We start from the raw sequence: 18,310 nt of genomic DNA on the forward strand, positions 1-18,310 counted from the left end.
ATATTTACAGAGCACATGGATGTTTTAGTTAGAGCAGCAGATAAGAATAGAAATGGGTAGTGTAACAAGGAGCTCAAGAGGCAAGAAGAAATCAGCAGTCCCACACTTTGCCCACAAGACCACAAATCGTCACAGTACGAGCCAGAACTGTGTGGAGTGTGTCATGTATCCTGAGGGGGCTCCAGTCTGGTCAAGGAGGCTTCTCTGGGTGATGTCAAATTGAGGCCAGGGGGCGAAGTGAAGAGCAGACATATAGTCCACAGAGAGGGGACCATATATACAGAGGTTCAAGTTAAGTGAGGAACGTGGAGAGCGAGGTGTTTAATGAAGTAATAAATGAAGTTCTTATCCATTATGGGGGGTGGGTGGTGAGGTGGCTCAGTGGGTAAAGGCACTGAATGCCAAGGCTGATGACCCGAGTTCAATCTCCAGCACCCAAACGGTGGAAGGAGAGATGGCTGCCATATTGGATATCACGTGCTTCAAAAATGAAAAAGGCGGCCAGCTTACTAATTTTGTGGAATGTTGAGTAAGGTGAAGGCAGATATCCCCTAGATTTTTGTGGGAGACCACAGTGGGAATTGTTTGGTCATTTTGAAGGTGGTGGGGAAGCCATTTGGAGTGGATTGAGGCATTCGTGCAGAATAGGGAAACAGGAACAGAAAATGTAGAAAAGTGTGATGTTGGGCAAGGATTTGTTCTCAGTCACAGGGTTTGACTTTCAGACAGTGCTCTGTGTGTGGACTCTACACACATCCATTTCACCCCCACCCGGGTCAAGGTACAGGACATCCCAGAAATCTTCCTCCTTCTCCTTCCAGGCTGTAGCATCCCAAGTGTAATCCCACCTTATCTCCTAAGAACACAATTTAGGGGTTGGTGAGATGGCTCAGTGGGTAAGAGCACCCGACTGCTCTTCCGAAGGTCCAGAGTTCAAATCCCAGCAACCACATGGTGGCTCACAACCATCTGTAACGAGATCTGACGCCCTCTTCTGGTGTGTCTGAAGACAGCTACAGTGTACTTACATGTAATAAATAAATAAATCTTTAAAAAAAAAAAAGAGCACAATTTAGCTCTGCCTGTTCATGTGCCCACATAAGTACCATCATTTAGAACATTATCTTTCTGCGTCTGGCTTCCTTTGCTCTGCACATGCACGAAATCCATCTGTGTCCTGTGTAGAAAAGAGGAAGGGTTTTATTGTTGTTGTTGTTTATAATATTCTGCCTCTGCCATCATTGATCCAGTCTAGTTGGATTTCAGAAAATCTAAATAAACCTTGTGTGGTGGTACAAACCTGTCACCCCCAAAATGTAGGAGGCTGAGGCAGAAGGATCAGAAACTTAAGACCAGCCCAGACTACATAGTAAGATCCTTTATCAAAATGATGACAGAAAAAGGAAAGAAAAAAACCCAACCCAATTCAGTGGTTAGGAGCGACTGTTGCTCTTGCAGGGGACTCCGGTTGGTTGGTTTGTTATTGTTTAGTGAAAGATTTAGATTCAGTTTCATTTAGTTGTGTTTGTGTGTGCATGCACATAAGTGCAGTTGATCCCCTAGAGCTGGAGTTACAGGTGGTGGTGAGTTGCCCAGCCTAAAGGCTGGGTACCTAACTCAGATCCTCTGTAAGAGCAGCGCACACTCCCAACCTCTGAGCTAGCTTTCCAGCCCCAGGAGTTTTTATTTTAGATCTTATGTATGCATACGCTCATGTGACTGCACGAACACTCAGAGGCCAGAGTTCGACCCTGGGTGTCTTGTTTCTCTCCACCTTATTCTTTGAGGCGGAGTTCCTAAACCTGGAGCTCACCCACTGGGCTAGACTTGCCATCCTGCCTCCAGCTCCTGCGGAATGGGCGTATGGGCACGCACATAGCTTCTGGGGAATGGGCTTATGGGCATGCACACAGCTCCTGGCTTTTACTACCAAACACATCATTTTCTCCCAGTCTGCAGCCTGTGGAGTGTCTTCTTATTTTTTTTACAGATGTCATCTGATGACCAGATGTTTTTAATTCTTGAGCTAGACATGCAGTCCCTGGGGAAGAGTCCTTGCCCATCATATTCCATCCCCAGCACAGAGGAAGTCTGTCTGGGAGAAAGGTTATCGTTTCCCTACAGGAACCATTGCTTTCCCTTTTGTGTTTAGGGCCACGATCAATCTCACAGAAGTTTCTGTATTTGCATATAAGATAGAGTCCAACTCTTCCCCCATCAACGCAACAATGTTTACATATTTGATTTAGTTGCTGTTTTATCTTTATGAGCACATGTTGTACCTGCATGTGTGTCTGTGCACCACTTGTGTGCAGTGCCTGCCGAGGTCAGAAGAGGGCATCAGATCCTCTGGACTTATAGCAGGTTGCGAGCCACCGTGTGGATGCAGGGAACTGAACAGAGGTCCCCTAGGAGAGCATCAGGCCCTGCCCTTTCTCTTTAAATTCCCATAGTATCTTAGTTGTTAATAACTGACCACACATACACAGGTCATCTTTGAATCCTAGTCTTCTCACTCCACTGTACGTCCCCAGCATTGCAAGCCTTGGTATTGGACAGCTCTGAGGGAGGGTTGTAGTACAACTGCCTTAGGCTTCCCCCCACGAGCTCACAAATAAATGAGACGCAGACTGTGAACGTTTTATTTGGCTTTGATAATTCCTGGGGGGGGGGTCACCCCTCATCTACTCTTCTATCTGCTGGCCTGGCTGCCTCCCTAGCCGTGCATCCCAGATACTCGCTGTTTCTCCTGGCCATGTGCTCAACCTCCGTCTTCTTTCATGGCGACTTCTGCCTCTCCTCTCTGCATCTCACTTATTTGTAAGCTTGTTAGGGATAAGCTTCAAGTGCTTTACTACAGAGAGTTGTGGATTTTATTTTATTTATTTATATATTTTTAAAAAATATTTAATTATTTATTATTTTATGTATATTAGTACACTATAGCTATACAGAGCCATCATCTGGTTGCTGGGAATTGAACTCAGAACCTCTGTCCTCTGTTTGCTCTGGCCCAAAGATTTTTTAAAAGATTTATTTATTTATTTATTTATTTATTATATAGGAGTACACTGTTGCTGTCTTGAGACACACCAGAAGAAAGCATCAAGTTCCATTATAGATGGTTGTGAGCCACCATGTGGTTGCTGGGATTTGAACTCAGGACCTTCAAAAGAGCCGTCAGTGCTCTTAACCGCTGAGCCATCTCACCAGCCTGTGTTGTGGATTTTAATGGGAGACATTTGAGCTCATTAAAAACAAAACAAAACAAACAAAAGGTGCCGGGCAGTGGTGGCGCATGCCTTTAATCCCAGCACTTGGGAGGCAGAGGCAGGCAGATTTCTGAGTTCAAGGCCAGCTTGGTTTACAGAGTGAGTGGGCAGCCAGGGCTACACAGAGAACCCTGTCTCAAAAAACCAAAAAAAAAAAAAAAAAAAAGGTGATGGGCTTGGAACCCTTTCTTCCTATTGGGCTCTGGGTTGCCTGCCTCATCCATCTCTGATATGAGGATTTGTGCATAGTCTCATTGTAACTTATTGTGCTGCGTTCGATTTATATCCCTGGAATGTCTGCTCTTTTCTGAAGGGAAATGGAGGAGTGGATCTGGGGGAGAGGGGAGGCGGGAAGGACTGGGAGGGGTGGAGGGAAGGGAGGCTGTGGGTGAGATGAAATGTATGAGAGAAGAATTTTTTAAAAATTAAAAGGCAAGATGGGTGTGGTGGTGCATACCTTTGACCCCAGCACTCAGGAGGCAGAGGCAGGTAGATCTTTGAGTTTGAGGCAGGCCGGGTCTACAAAGAAAGTTCCAGGACAGTCAGCACTACACAGAGAAACAAAAAACTAACCAACCAACTAACCAACCAACCAAACAAACAAAAAAGTGATTGTTGGCTGAGCATAGTGGTGTCTGCTGGTCATCTTGGCTTTGCGGAGGTAGAGACAGGATGATCAAAAGTTCAAGGCCATCCTGGGCTGCATAGTGGATGTGAAGCTAGCCTGAGCTACAGGAGACCTGCATTAAAGAAAGAGAAGGAGAAGGAGGAAGAGAGAGAGGAAGAAGAGGAGAAGGAAGAAGAGGAGGAGGGAGAAGAGGAAGAAGAGGAGAAGGGAGAAGAGGAGGAAGAAGAGGAGGAGGAAGAAGAGGAGGAGGAAGAGGAGGAAGGAGGTGAAAAGAAGGTGGAGGGGAGGAGGAGGAAGAGGAAGAGAAGGAGGAGAAGAAGAGGAAGAGAATGAGGAGGAGGGGAGGAAGAGGAAGAGGAGAAGAGGAAGAGGAGGGGGGAGGGGGAAGGGTAGAGAAAGGAGTGGGATGGACTCACTCTCACCCCTACAGGAGTCTGTCAGGCTGTGCACTGGGCACTGGGGAGCTGGTCCAGGTGTTTGGGGAAGGCCATGGCCTCTGTACTCATCGGCCAGACTCCCTTGGCACAGACGTGTTGGCACCAACCTTATCCAGCAACTTTTCATGCTAAGCACATGCAGCAGAGTGGGGTCAGGCGAGGTACCTGTTCTCATGGGATGCTGAGTGCTATGTGGAGCGTGGGCGGGCCTCTGTGATTGGGAGGGTGGGGACAAGCGGCTCTGCCCGACATGAGGATGGCCTGAGTAAGGGCAGAACTGTTAAGATGTCAGCTTGTAGGCGTCAAAAAGAGCATTCTAGACAGAGGGGGCAAAGCACAGAGGCCTTAGGGTAGTCTTTGCAGAGCAAACAGAAGATGGGTTTGGAGCATAGTATCGGTGAGAGGAACACGGTGAAGGAGGGAAGACAGTGAGCAGACGACATCAGAAAGAGACAGACCAGATCTGCCCAGAGAGGCCCTTCTTCAGCTTTGGATTTTCATCCATGTGTGAGCTGAGTTTGTTGCCAGTAGGTGTTCTGCTGATGTGTGCTGGAGATGAGGGGAACTGACCTTTACTGAGTCAGTTCTCACACGGGTGTTTTTCCCCCCCCTCCCCCCAGCCTTCTGAACCATGGCAGCTCAGTGCACCCCGTCTATTCTGACCATCCTGGTGTTGCTTGGCTTAGCCAGAGCAGGCCCATTCTCTCCTCGGTCTAATGTGACACTTCCGGCCCCACGGCCCCCTCCCAAGCCCGGTGGTCCTTCTTCTCAGCTGTACGAGCATACTGTGGAAGGAGGAGAGAAGCAGGTGGTGTTCACCCATCGCATTAACCTGCCCCCGTCAGCCGGCTGCGGCTGTCCCCCGGGCTCTGAGCCCCCGGTGCCTGCTTCAGAGGTGCAGGCCCTGAGGGTCCGCCTGGAGATCCTGGAGGAGCTGGTAAAAGGGCTTAAGGAGCACTGCACAGGAGGATGCTGTCCCACTGCGGCCCAAGCTGGCACAGGTGAGCCGCTGGTGGGGTGGGGGAGGAGGGGGGGGGAAAGAGGGTGGGGATGGGAGAATCGCCAAGCAACTAGGAGCTAAAATGACCTTTTGAAAATAAGATGTCCATAGGACACTTACACGGGCTGGGTCTCACTTCTTATTGCTCCAGGCCAGACTGACGTGCGCAGCCTCTGCAGCCTCCACGGTGTCTTTGACCTGAGCCGCTGCGCCTGTTCCTGTGAGCCTGGCTGGGGTGGACCCACCTGCTCAGACCCTACGGACACAAAGACGCCCACCTCATCGCCGCCCTCCAAGTCCTGTCCCGAAGACTGCAACGACCAGGGACGCTGCGTCCGAGGACGCTGCGTGTGCTTCCCCGGCTACAGTGGCCCCAGCTGTAGCTGGCCCTCTTGCCCTGGAGATTGTCAGGGGCGCGGGCGCTGCGTGAAGGGCGTGTGCGTGTGTCGCGCGGGCTTCTCAGGCCCTGACTGCAGCCAGCGCTCTTGCCCTCGCAACTGCAACCAGAGAGGACGCTGCGAGGAAGGACGCTGCGTGTGTGACCCCGGCTACTCCGGTGAGGACTGTGGGGTGCGGAGCTGTCCCAGGGGATGCAGCCAAAGAGGCCGCTGCGAGAACGGCCTCTGCGTGTGCAACCCCGGCTACTCTGGCGAGGACTGTGGGGTGCGGAACTGTCCCAGGGGCTGCAGCCAGAGGGGTCGCTGCGAGGACGGCCGCTGTGTGTGCGATCCCGGCTATAGTGGCGAAGATTGCAGCATGAGGACCTGCCCATGGGACTGTGGCGACGGAGGGCGCTGCGTGGACGGTCGCTGCGTGTGCTGGCCCGGGTACTCGGGCGAAGACTGTAGCACGCGGACGTGCCCGCGTGACTGCCGTGGCCGGGGCCGCTGCGAGGACGGGGAATGTATCTGTGACGCAGGCTACAGTGGCGACGACTGCGGTGTGCGGAGCTGCCCCGGGGACTGTAACCAAAGGGGCCACTGTGAGGATGGCCGCTGCGTGTGCTGGCCCGGGTATACTGGAGCGGACTGTAGCACGCGCGCCTGCCCACGGGACTGCAGGGGCCGCGGGCGCTGCGAGGATGGCGTGTGCGTGTGCCATGCGGGCTACAGCGGCGAGGACTGCGGGGTGCGCAGCTGCCCCGGGGACTGTCGCGGCCGTGGGAACTGCGAGAGCGGCCGCTGCGTGTGCTGGCCTGGGTACACAGGCCGAGACTGTGGCACGCGTGCCTGCCCCGGTGACTGTCGTGGACGCGGGCGCTGCGTGGACGGCCGCTGCGTGTGCAATCCGGGCTTCACTGGCGAGGACTGCGGGAGCCGTCGGTGTCCTGGGGACTGTCGCGGACACGGCCACTGCGAGAACGGCGTGTGCGTGTGCGCTGTGGGCTACTCTGGCGACGACTGCAGCACTCGCAGCTGTCCCAGCGACTGCAGAGGCCGCGGCCAGTGCCTGAATGGGCTCTGCGAGTGCGACGAAGGCTACTCGGGTGAGGACTGTGGCATAAGACGGTGTCCCCGCGATTGCAGCCAGCACGGCGTGTGTCAGGATGGCTTGTGCATGTGCCACGCAGGCTATGCGGGCGAAGACTGCAGCATTCGCACCTGCCCGGCCGACTGTCGCCGGCGTGGCCGCTGTGAGGACGGGCGCTGTGTGTGCAACCCAGGCTACACCGGGCCCGCATGTGCCACTCGAACCTGTCCAGCTGATTGTCGTGGCCGTGGGCGCTGCGTGCAGGGAGTGTGCATGTGCTACGTTGGCTACAGCGGTGAGGACTGTGGACAGGAAGAGCCTCCTGCTAGTGCCTGCCCTGGGGGCTGTGGGCCGCGGGAACTGTGCCGCGCCGGACAATGCGTGTGTGTTGAGGGCTTTCGAGGCCCAGACTGTGCCATCCAGACGTGCCCAGGTGACTGTCGCAGCAGGGGAGAGTGTATCCAGGGCAGATGCGTCTGCCAAGAAGGCTACGCTGGGGACGACTGCGGGGAAGGTGAGCCAGGCACCTTCTCCAATACTCTGGGGCAAGAGCAGGGATTCTGGTAGCAGGAGCCTGAGGCATAGGGACCTGGAGGAAGAATGGAGGGAGTTGTATAGTGAGGGGTCGGTCAGAAGGACCCCGACCACCAAGGGTAGTGGAACCACAAGCACATGCCAGTGGAAAGTCTCATCTTTAGATCTTTTTAAAGCTTCTGTGTTCAGGACATGGGGAAATTTGAGGGACCTGCGTTTGGGTAGTGGGAGCAAAGATGTGCCCTTCAGTGTGGCCCTGAGTGCCTCCTCGGAGAGCCATGGGGATGCTGCTCCCGGCTAATCAGCTTGTCTTGTTCCATCCTGGGCAGAGATACCAGCCATCCAGAACATGAGGATGCATCTTCTAGAGGAGACAACAGTCCGGACAGAGTGGACACGAGCTCCCGGTCCTGTGGATGCCTATGAAATCCAGTTTATCCCCATGGTGAGGCCAGATGGACAGAGTTGTGGGTGAAAGGAGGGGAGGGCTTGCCTTGTGCAAGAGACTCCTGAGACTCCAGATGACGGGCACCCGAGTCTGCTCCAAATGCCTTCTTAGGCTGCCCCAGCCTGGCACAGAGGCCTCATCATTGGTCTGTGGAAGCTAGGTGATAATGATGATAATGATGGTGATGATGGTGATGATGGTGATGATGGTAATGCTGAACTCGATTCTCCTGGCTGCTCAGTGTATGGCAGTCATTGATAGGGGCTTTTGTTTGTTTTTGAGATTTATTTATCTTACGTATATGAGTACACACACACTATCTCTGTCTTCAGACACACCAGAAGACGGCATCGGATCCCATTACAGATGGTTGTGAGCCACCGTGTGGGTGCTGGGAATTGAACTCCTGACCTCTGGGGCAGCAGCCAGTGCTCTTAACCACTGAGCCATCTCTCCAGCCCTGCTGTTAGTTTTTGTTGCTGAACTCACATCAGCTCCCATTCTGCACCCGTCCATTTGCCTTGGCCGGGCACCAGCATCAGGGTACATGGTGCTGTCCTTGCTTCCTATGCTCGGGGTTCTCAGCCACCACCTCAGACTCCTCAGGAAAACCCCCACCCTCTCCCCCAGCCCTGTGCTCTGCTCTCAGACTCTTTACTGATCCATGCCTCTGCCCCCAAAACAGGGAGATCCAGGGGCTGACTTGGGACCCATGACGTTTTCTCAGTTTCTATGTACTGACCTGCACTCGACACAAACTCTCCGTGGTTTTGGTCATGTTTGCTTATCTTTTTATTGTAAATCTCATGGAAGCCCAAAGCAAACAGAACATTGAGAATTGATAGACAAGCAGGCCTTTAATCCTAGCACTCGAGAGGCAGAGACATGCAGATCTCTGAGTTTGAGGGTAGCCTGGTCTACATAACTAGTTCCAGGACAAGCAAGGGCTATGCAAAGAAACTCTGTCTCAAAAACAAACAAACACTCCAAAACAAATAAATAACACCCCCTCCAGAAAAAAATAAAAAAAGACAAAAATATAGATAAGCAAAAAGGAAGGAGATAATAAAGGAAAGAAAAGAAGGAAGGAGGAAGGGGGAAGAGAAAGATGGAGGGAGGGAGGAAAGAAGAGGGAAGGAAGAAGGGAGGGAGGAAGAAGGAAAAAGGGAAGAAAGGATGGAGGGAGGGAGGAAGGAAAAGAGGGAGGGAGGAAGGAAAAGAGGGACAGAGGAAGTGAGGGAGGGAGGAAGGGAAGAGAGACAAAGGGAGGGAGGAGAGGGAGGGAAGAAAGGAGGCATTCGGTGCCTGTCCCTTTAGTCTATATATAGGCTTCTCCTCGGGTTCTGTTCAATGTTATCCTTCTTGGTTTAGGCCAAGCTGTCTGGGCTGTGGCAATAACTCTAACCGTGAACTTATTTTCCCAACCCCGGCCCCTGCCCTGTGTTTCTCCCGGCATCCTTCCCTGCCTCTAACTTGCTCCTTTAGGAGTTCAGTGAGGATGAAGATGACGCTGTAGCCTCTCCTTGGGGACCAACGGGACACAGTCTGTCATTGCCTGTCCCCTCTCCCGCTTCTCAGTCACCTGGCCTTTCCCACAAACGGTGGGCAAGACCACACTTGCATCTGTCAGTCCAGATAGGACTCCAGACAAACACACTCCCTGTCCCTAGAGCCTCAGTGCTGGGGCAGAGAGGAAAGTGCCAAGGTGTTGGCTGCCATCCTTACCCCAGGGCAGGTCCCACGGGAAGGTCTCCAGCTGTATCCCAAGCCCCAGTCCCTACTTGGTGGCACAACCAAGATAGTCCCCCTTCTCCTGTTTAAACTTTTTTATATAAAAATAATTTAATCGGGAGACAAGAATCTGGCAAGTGTCGAGAGGAGAAAACTGGTAGCTGGCCCCATGACAGGGAGACAAGTGTGCTGACACTTTATGAAGTGTTCGTCCACTCTGGGGTGCGCGTGCTTTATTTACATAGCTCTGGTCAGGAGGGTGAGACTTTCAGAAGGAATTTTCCTATGAACCTTTGGGGGAAGGAGAAATTAAATAAGCAGTTGAGATAAGAGAAGCCCTCAGGCACTGTTGTCTCCTGTTCCAAACACACACATAGCCCCATCTTTGGGTGTTGTCAAGGGGTGTGGTGGTTTTTGCCTTTGCTCTGAACAGGGTGGTGTACTGCGTTGTGCGCCAGGCCAAACCCCACCCCCACGCTCACCTCTGCTCTAGGATGGGACCCTCCAGGTCCTCTGTGAGGTTGTGTGTTAATCAGACATTCAGCTCATACTCAGGCCTTAGCCCTTCTTCATTAGCTCTGTGGTGACTCTTGGTTGGGCCTGAGGCTTCCACATGGAGCCGATTCTCCAGACCCTAGTCATCCTCTGCCTTCTCCCTCTAAGCCTGTCGCTCCCTCGATCCTGCCAGCTCCCCACCCCCACCCCCCAGAAACACTCCTTTCTCAGAACCAGACTCTGCTATTCCTGGCCAAGGGCACACTTTTCAGAACTTAGGACTACCCCACCCCTCCCCTCCTGTGTGTGTGTGTGAATTGTCACGGTGACTCTGTAGCTCTCAAATGCTTTCTCCACCTCAAGATCTGAGTGAGGGCTGTGGGGGTGGGGCAGGAACCCGTTGGGGAAAAGAAAATTCATGCTCACTGCTCCCTCTCTTCTACAAGATGTGAGAGAGTCTGTGACCCGAGGGACCTGAACACTGAATTAGAGACCCTTGGGTGTTCCTTGTCAGAGTGTTCTCTGCAGCCTGGAAGTGGGCTGTACCAAGTGCTCACGGGAACACAGACCTGGGCCTTGGAGGGCTTTTTCTTGGGTCTCCTGTGAGAGGAATGATAAAAATGGAGTCCTTGCCAGGGACCGTCCAAGTTGGACTTTGCCTGTCGGACCGTGAGGCTGACAGTGAGAATCAAGTTAAAGGTTGCCAATAACAATCAGCAAGGAGCCAAACTTTACCAGGGAGCACTGCCAGCCGCCAGCATCTGCTTCACACCGGCATGATGGGGCTGGGCAGTGTGGGTGAGACTGGCAGGGGGACTTCCAAGGCTCTGCTCTTGAGCATGTTGTGGGAGGAGCCAAGATATAGAGATTGATACAAAGAAAGAAGAACTCAGAATGGGTTTGTCCAGGTGAAAGATCTAGACTTTGTGGGTGTATCATAGAAGGAGAGACAGATTGGAAGTGATGGCCAGGCAGGCTCCAGGAGGAGGAAGAGTGTCGTATGTGCTAGGTGAAGGCCACCCCAAGACCACGAAGAGAGGACAGGATTCTCCGTATCTGGGGGAACATTTCCACCTAGAAAACAGTGACCGAGTTTAGTTCATCTTCACCCAAGCATCTCTGCGTGGCTTCTCATCTGGTTTTGCACTTTGGTATTTACTATGCTTTCTTGGTTTAGGACAGCGCCTTTCACATTTTCCAGCCCCATCTGGCTGAATGGAGGTGTCCCTAACCATGGCCAACATAGCTAAGCAGGACAGAGTGTTCTCAGCAGCAGCTGCCCTTGCTGAGCCCCAGGAGGTGTAGGCTTGTTAGAAGGCTCGCAGGCATCCAACCCTCCCACCGCCACGCTGCGCCCAGCCCGCGGCAGCTGGGCCTCTTGGAACCTGCGGGGCCACCCTACACAATCTCATAACTTTAAACACACGCCCTGAGGAGAGCTTGTCTTCTCGTGGGTGTTTACCACACTTCAAGATTGGGGAGGGGGAGGTCTACATTGGCTACTAGGTTATGCCCAACCCAGGGACAGGAATGGCTGGTGTCTTATTATTTGAATCTCCTACACAAGGCATGCATGGTGTAAGGTGTAACAGCACTCAGGAAATGCACTAATGGCACTTTGAGCAGGTAAGCCTTGATTTAAGGGGGGCACCAGGCCGCTGAAGAGACAAGAAAAGTGTCTAAGGGGACACACAGTCCATGTCCCAAGCCACATACAGGCAGCCCTGCTCCCATTGGAAGAGCCAGCTAAGCAGGCATGGGAAGAGTGGGGATGCAGGACATCTCTGCTGTGCCTCCTCTGTTCTGAAAGAGCATGTTTAGGTATCTGGGGTCACCAAGGGAACCAGAGGGGCCCTGGGTCATGTGGAAATCTGGCAAATGAGCAGGGATTGCCCGTGAGAGGAAAGCCTGGTTTCTTATATTTTAAAGATTTACTTCCCTGGTGTGGTAGTAAACGCCTGTAAACCCAGAACTTGGGAAGCAGAGGCAGAGGCAGAGACAGACAGATGTCTGTGAGTTCGAGGCCAGCCTGGTCTATAGAGTAAGTTCCAGAACAGCTAGAGCTACACAGAGAAACCCTGTCTCAAACAAACAAACGAACAAACAAACAACGACAAAACAAAGCAAAACAGAAACAAAAAGGGATTTATTTTGTTTGTGTATGCACATGTGTGTCTAGGTGCCCATCGAGGCCAGAGGAGGGCATCAGACCCCCTGGTGGTAGAATTTCAGGCAGTTGTGAGATACCTCATGTGGGTGCCGGGACTCAACTCTGATGCTGCTGCTGGTGGTGGCAGTGGTGATAATAGTTGCTGCTGCTGCTGCTCCTCTTCCTCTTCTTCCTCCTCTTCTTTTTCTTCTTTCTTTTTCTTCTTCTTCTGTTTTTGTTTTGCTTCTGTTTTTCAAGACAGGGTTTCTGTGTGTAGCCCTGGCTGTTCTGGAACTCTGTAGACCAGGCTGGCCTCAAACTCAGAGACCCACCTGCCTCTGACTCCGGAGTGCTGGGATTAAAGGTGTGAGCCACCACACCCAGCTTGGCTCCAGCTTTCTGAAGAAAATTATTTTATGTATAATGGTGTGTCTGTGTGTGTTTGTGTGTGGGGTGTGCAGGTGAATACAGGTGTCCGAGGAGTCCAGTGGTGTGGAAGCTAGAGTTAACGTGGTTCCGAGCTGCCCCACGTGCGTGCTGGGAGCTAAGTTCTTCTGCAAGAGCAGTAAGCCACCTCTGCAGCCCGGCTTCTGTTCTCCTATTGTGCACATTGTCAGGCTCCTTCTCAGCCCCCATCTGTCCTTGAGTGAGCTGACAGACACAAACCACAGAGAAGAGCTGCTGGCCAGAGCGAGGCTCTAGTCATCTTGATTCCCCTGCTTGTATGGAGGTCAAGTCCCATACAGTCCGATGCTGATACCATTTGAATTGTTTAAAAAAAAAAAAAAAGAGACTGAGGAGCAAGGAACGGAGCTCTGACACATCTGCTACTCTCTTGCAGACCGAGGGGGTGAGTCCACCATTCACAGCTCGGGTGCCCAGCTCTGCCTCAGCCTATGACCAGCGAGGACTGGCGCCTGGACAGGACTACCAGGTCACTGTTCGTGCTCTACGAGGGACCAGCTGGGGTCCTCCTGCCTCTAAGACCATCACTACCAGTGAGAGCTGGGGCTGGAGGGGCAAGATTTCTGGATTTGACAGGCAGCTGGGAGTCAGCTTGGGGTGGGGACTATACCAGAGCAAAGAGGACTCACTACTGAGCCCTCTTCTGTCTGATTCCACTAGTGATCGATGGTCCTCAGGACCTCCGGGTGGTAGCTGTGACCCCGACCACACTGGATCTTAGCTGGCTGCGCCCCCAGGCTGAGGTGGACCGATTTGTGGTGTCCTATGTCAGTGCTGGAAACCAAAGGGTGCGACTGGAAGTTCCCCCTGAGGCAGACAGGACTCAGCTAACCGATCTGATGCCTGGTGTGGAGTATGTGGTGACTGTCACTGCAGAAAGAGGCCATGCAGTCAGCTACCCAGCTTCTATCAGGGCGAATACAGGTACGGTGGTCCTGGCATTCCAGATGTTAGGGAAGAGCCTGGTTTCTGAGACTGGGGGTCCTTTCCTTGGGCACCCAGGCTGGAGGGTCAGAGATATCTGTGGCGATCCCAGAACACCTGCTACAGCCTTGCTCTCTTCTAAAGTCAACAGGGAAACAGCCTTTAGGTTCTCAGAGTCCTATAGGAAGCTTGAAGGTTAGACTGTGGGAAGGACCGCCTCCTGGGAAGGAAGCAGTAGACAGAAGATGCTGTGATCCACCCAGGGGACGGCAGGTCTTATCCTAATTTAGTTACTAAGTGGACAGCTTGATGTGGGTACTAGAGTAAGTCATAGGTCATGGTCCTGCTGATTTTTGGACTGGGGTTGTCTGGGGTTGGGTCTCAGAGCGATCATTTCCTACCAACACTCAAGGTTTCTTAACAGACACTCAGATGGATCTTTCTTTGCTTTTCCTGGGACATGGCGACACCCTCGGCGTAGCTCACGTTTTCATCCCCCTTTTCTGTTCTCTCCATCAGATACACGCCCCACCTGCTGGCTTTTTTTTTTTCTTTCTAGGGTACCAACAGTGGCAGGCTTGGAAGGCAAAGGAGTGGGTGGGGCTTGGGGACGCTAATTTCTCTTTTTAGGTGGGACTGGGGCTCAGAGAAGAAGCCTCATCCCCAGTTGGGGGAGCAGAGCGGTGCGGTGGGGGAACCTGACACTGACCCACTGTCCCCTCCCCCTTTCTCGCTTGGCAGCACCAGGCCACTACAGTTACCCGGAGGTGCGCCCCCCAGCCCCGCCCCCCAACCCCCGTCCCCGGCCTCGATGGCCCTCCCGGCCCTTGCCGTCCCCAGAGACGGACGAGAAGGAGTGGCATCTCCGGCCGAGACTGCCCCAGCCCCCTCGACGGCCGTGGGGTAACCTGACGACTGAACTGAGCCGCTTCCGCGGCACAGTACAGGACCTGGAGCATCACTTGCGAACCCACGGCTATCCACTGCGCGCCAACCAGACTTACGCATCGGTGGCGCGCTACATCCATGAGTTCTTGAAGCGTCATCAAACAGCGGGTGCCCCAGCATCCCAGCCACGTCACCCTCACCCCACCACTAGTCCCACCCAGAACACCAGGAAGCGGGACTCGGAGCAGGGTGCTGTGGGCCCAGCATCCGATGGTGCACACCCGGTGACTACAGCGCGCCACCCGAAACCGGAGGTGCTGGGCAGTGCAGCCGACGGCTCACTGATTGTGTCCCTGGACGGGCTCCGTGGTCAGTTCGAGCGCGTGGTGTTGCGCTGGCGGCCACTGCTACCAGCCAAGGGCCCCAGCGGGGAGCTGACTGTGGATGGTTCTGAACGCACTGTCCGCTTGCCGAACCTCAGGCCCGGGACTACTTACCACGTGGAGGTCCATGGGGTACGGGCAGGACAGACTTCCAAGTCCTACGCCTTCATCACCACCACCACCACCACCACCACAGGTAGTGTGGGCTGGGGCCCTGGACTGCCCACCCCCTGTCTAGTGTCACCTGCCTTCAGGATTGTACTTGCTTATTCCTGCTACCTCACTGCTTAGGCCTCCGCCCCTCACCATGCCCCCCCTCCCCCACCCCCCAGTCTACCTGGCCCAGGCTGCAGGATACTTCCACAGACAGCTGCTCTCCACTGTCACAAAAACCTACCCCATCCCAGGGTCCTGGCATCCTCCTGAGGATAATCAAAGCCAAATAGACCCAGTTTGTGGAGTTCCCTGGCTCACACGTGGGTTCCCAAGCTCTTTGGCAGCGCCTGCTATTGCCAGGCAAGTTCAACATCTTGACATAGCGACACAATATTGTCTGCAAAATTCATACTCAAGTACCTTGCACTTGAGTTTGTTTTTTTTTTTTTTTCCCTAATTGGGAAAGGGGAAAGAAAAACAAAACAACCTAAAACCACAAAAAGCACCATCTCACAATGTTTAGAGCAAGTTAGAGTTTTGTGTAAGGCTGCACTCAGAGCTGACCCGCAGTTAGGAAGCTTCCCGTGCACACAACAGAAGGCCTCGCGGTGGCGTGTGCCGTTTCAGTGGATGGGGTTGAAACCAGAGATTCCCACTCTGACTCACTGCGGCGAGGGTGCCTGATGCCTGTGGTCTGTGGTTATTTCTCACAAGTTGGCTTTGACCTTGACGGGATGCAGCAGAACGGCTTGAGGGGTGGCCTTGAAAGCCATCGGGGCCGCGTGTGAATGGTGGGAGGTGAAACCACGGGGTTTCCTGAACCGCTTTCCCAGACTTGGCTCCCCCTCCAGCTGGTTTCTCCCACAGGACTGATGCCTGGCCCAGGGACAGGGTGCTTTGTGGCTGCAGGGTCGGGGTGGACCTGTTCTTCCTCCTTAGGGCCCAGATGCCACAGGAATTGGACCTCCGTCCACCCTCGCACCCTGTTTGCGCTCCACCCTTTCCTTCCTAACAACACAACCCCTCCTTTCTTGCAGGCTCTCACTACAACACTAATGGAAGGTGGAGAGACACCAGTGGGGGTGGGGGTGGGGGTGGCGGCACGGACATTTGGAGCTTGAGGTCGGGGAAGCCTCTAGTAGGGAGGGAATAGCAGGTTTTATCTGTCACTGCCTGGCTGCTCCGGAATGAGCTCCACGGGGAGGACTCCATTTGGAGGACTCGGCCAAATATGGGAGAAGAAGGCTGAGGAGCAGCTTGGGAGAGGGGAGGGAAGCCTTCTAGCTCTCAGAGGCTGGGGGGCACACTTGGGGACTCCGGGTGCCCTTCCTAATCTCATGCTCCACTCTCCTGTTTTTTGTTTTGTTTTGTTTTGTTTTTTTCCTTACCCGCTCTGCTCCTTCCCAGGGTCCTTACCCTCTGGCCTCTTGGAGGCTACTGATGAGCCTCCTCCCTCGGGCCCCTCTACAACCCAAGGGGCCCAGGCCCCTATCCTGATCCTGGAGCACCACCCGCTGGGAGAGTTGAAGGTGCTGGGCAGAGACAAGGCAGGGCGCCTCAGTGTGGCCTGGACTGCCCAGCCTGACAGCTTTGCCCACTTCCAGCTGCGTATGCAGGTGGCCGAGGGGCCCTGGGCTCACGAAGAACTGCTACCAGGAGACGTCCAGCAGGCTCTGGTGCCCCCACCCCCTCCCGGAGCCCCCTACAAGCTATTCCTCCATGGGATCACCCCTGGGGGCAAGATCTCTGTTCCTATCACCTACCAAGGCATTATGGGTACATTCTGGACTGTGCTTGGAGCTGTGCCCTGAGACTGGGGGAGGAGCTGGGGCCATCTCAGGACTCTAGAGGTAGGCTAGGACTTAAGGGGCCTCGAAGGGCAGGCCTGACTGAAAGATAAGAGAAAGCAAAGGAAAAAGAAAAAAGTGAGAGTTCAGAGGGAAGGCAGACAGAGGAGGCATTGGAGAAGACAGTGCCACGGAGAGGAGTCTGAGGTGGCATAGTGACCCATCCAGGAGAGTCTATGTGTGCCTCACTTCCTGGTTGTCCCTCTACTCTGCCCTGGGCTGTAGAGTCCTAGGTAGATAAAGCTCTGTTCCCAGCATGGGACCCTCAGATATATTTTCTCCTAGGGACCATACCTGTGGTTGCATTAGTCAGTTTTGTTGTTGTTGTTGTTGTTGTTGTTGTTTTTTGTTTTTTTGTCACCTGGGGATAAAGTCTTAGTGTGTGTGTGTGTGTGTGTGTGTGTGTGTGTGTGTGTGTGTGTGTGGTGTGTGACGAGGGTACCCACTGCCATCAAGACTTTAGAAAAGGGTAGGAAAGGACAAGGCTTGGGATATCTAGCCATCACATCCGCCTTGGCTCTCTCTCTTTCTCTCTCTGGGACTAGGATCATTGACTCTTGGCCCAATTCTAGAACAAGTTGACCACTGGGAGAGGGTAGCAAGGGAGAGAGCAACTCAGGAGGCTAGGGAACCTGAAGACCACTCTGTAGCAGCAGTGGGGAGGCTGGGAACTCTCAAGCAGTACCACAGGGGACTCAAGACTCTCCTTAAAGTCTAAGGGTACGGGGTGGGGGGAGAGGGTAGGGACACGAAGAGAGGACGGAGACTTAGAGAAATGTCTCATTCCCAGGAGGGGCACAGATAGGATGAATGAGGCAGAGCAGAGGGTAGAGACAGGGTGAAGGGGAGTGGTTGACCCAGCATGCTTTGCTTTCGTCCCCAAACCTCAGACAGGGCTCAGGAACAGCCTGGGAAGCCATCAGTCCAGCCACGCCTGGGTGAACTGACAGTGACAGGCCTGACCTCTGATTCCCTGCTCCTGCACTGGACTGTCCCAGAGGGGGAGTTTGACTCCTTCCTGATCCAGTACAAGGACAAAGACGGGCCCCAGGCGATATCCGTGGAGGGACCCCAGCGTTCTACACCCATCTCAGGCTTGGAACCAGGACGCAAGTACAAATTTATCCTGTATGGACTCATCGGCAAGAAGAGGCATGGCCCACTTATGGCTGAAGCCAAGATCTGTGAGTGACAGCAGGCACCCCTGCCCCACACTCTGTACAGTGCTGAAGCAGGGTGCCCCAGGGAGATTGTCTGTGGCCCGTGGCAGCTGTGTTAAATCCCGAAGGGAAAGCAGTGGGCGGCTCAGAGGCGAGGGTGTAGGTGAGGCAGAGCAGTGGTCCCCAGAGAATGCACAGCTCTCTTTTGGCTAGAGAGCAGAACGACGTGTGGAGCACTGAAAGGCCCAGTCTCGGGGTTCTGTGTGAGCTGGCCTCGACCTGATTTGGGAATCCCAAGGAACCTCTGAGAGCCTTTAAGTGCA

At 53.7% G+C, this 18,310-nt stretch overlaps 1 protein-coding gene across 7 annotated transcripts in view; it reads left to right on the plus strand.

Moving 5' to 3' along the window:
- The window catches only part of Tnxb (tenascin XB), a 59,363-nt gene that overhangs the window by 5,114 nt on the left and 35,939 nt on the right, over positions 1-18,310 (plus strand). For 4 of the 7 annotated variants that reach the window (XM_006525185.4, XM_006525191.4, XM_006525188.4 and 1 more), the window contains exons 2-9: positions 4,958-5,338; positions 5,489-7,321; positions 7,671-7,786; positions 13,006-13,162; positions 13,290-13,553; positions 14,295-15,020; positions 16,388-16,756; positions 17,718-18,011. In XM_006525185.4, the coding sequence (XP_006525248.1) occupies positions 4,969-5,338; positions 5,489-7,321; positions 7,671-7,786; positions 13,006-13,162; positions 13,290-13,553; positions 14,295-15,020; positions 16,388-16,756; positions 17,718-18,011 (4,129 nt within the window). In that variant the 5' untranslated portion in view covers positions 4,958-4,968. Of the gene's footprint in view, positions 1-4,957; positions 5,339-5,488; positions 7,322-7,670; positions 7,787-13,005; positions 13,163-13,289; positions 13,554-14,294; positions 15,021-16,387; positions 16,757-17,717; positions 18,012-18,310 lie in introns of those variants that run through there. The other 3 variants (XM_006525187.4, XM_006525189.4, NM_031176.2) reach the window with 3 other exon arrangements.

This window comes from Mus musculus, chromosome 17, assembly GCF_000001635.26.
Source record: "Mus musculus strain C57BL/6J chromosome 17, GRCm38.p6 C57BL/6J".
In the NCBI taxonomy this organism is placed as follows: domain Eukaryota; kingdom Metazoa; phylum Chordata; class Mammalia; order Rodentia; family Muridae; genus Mus; species Mus musculus.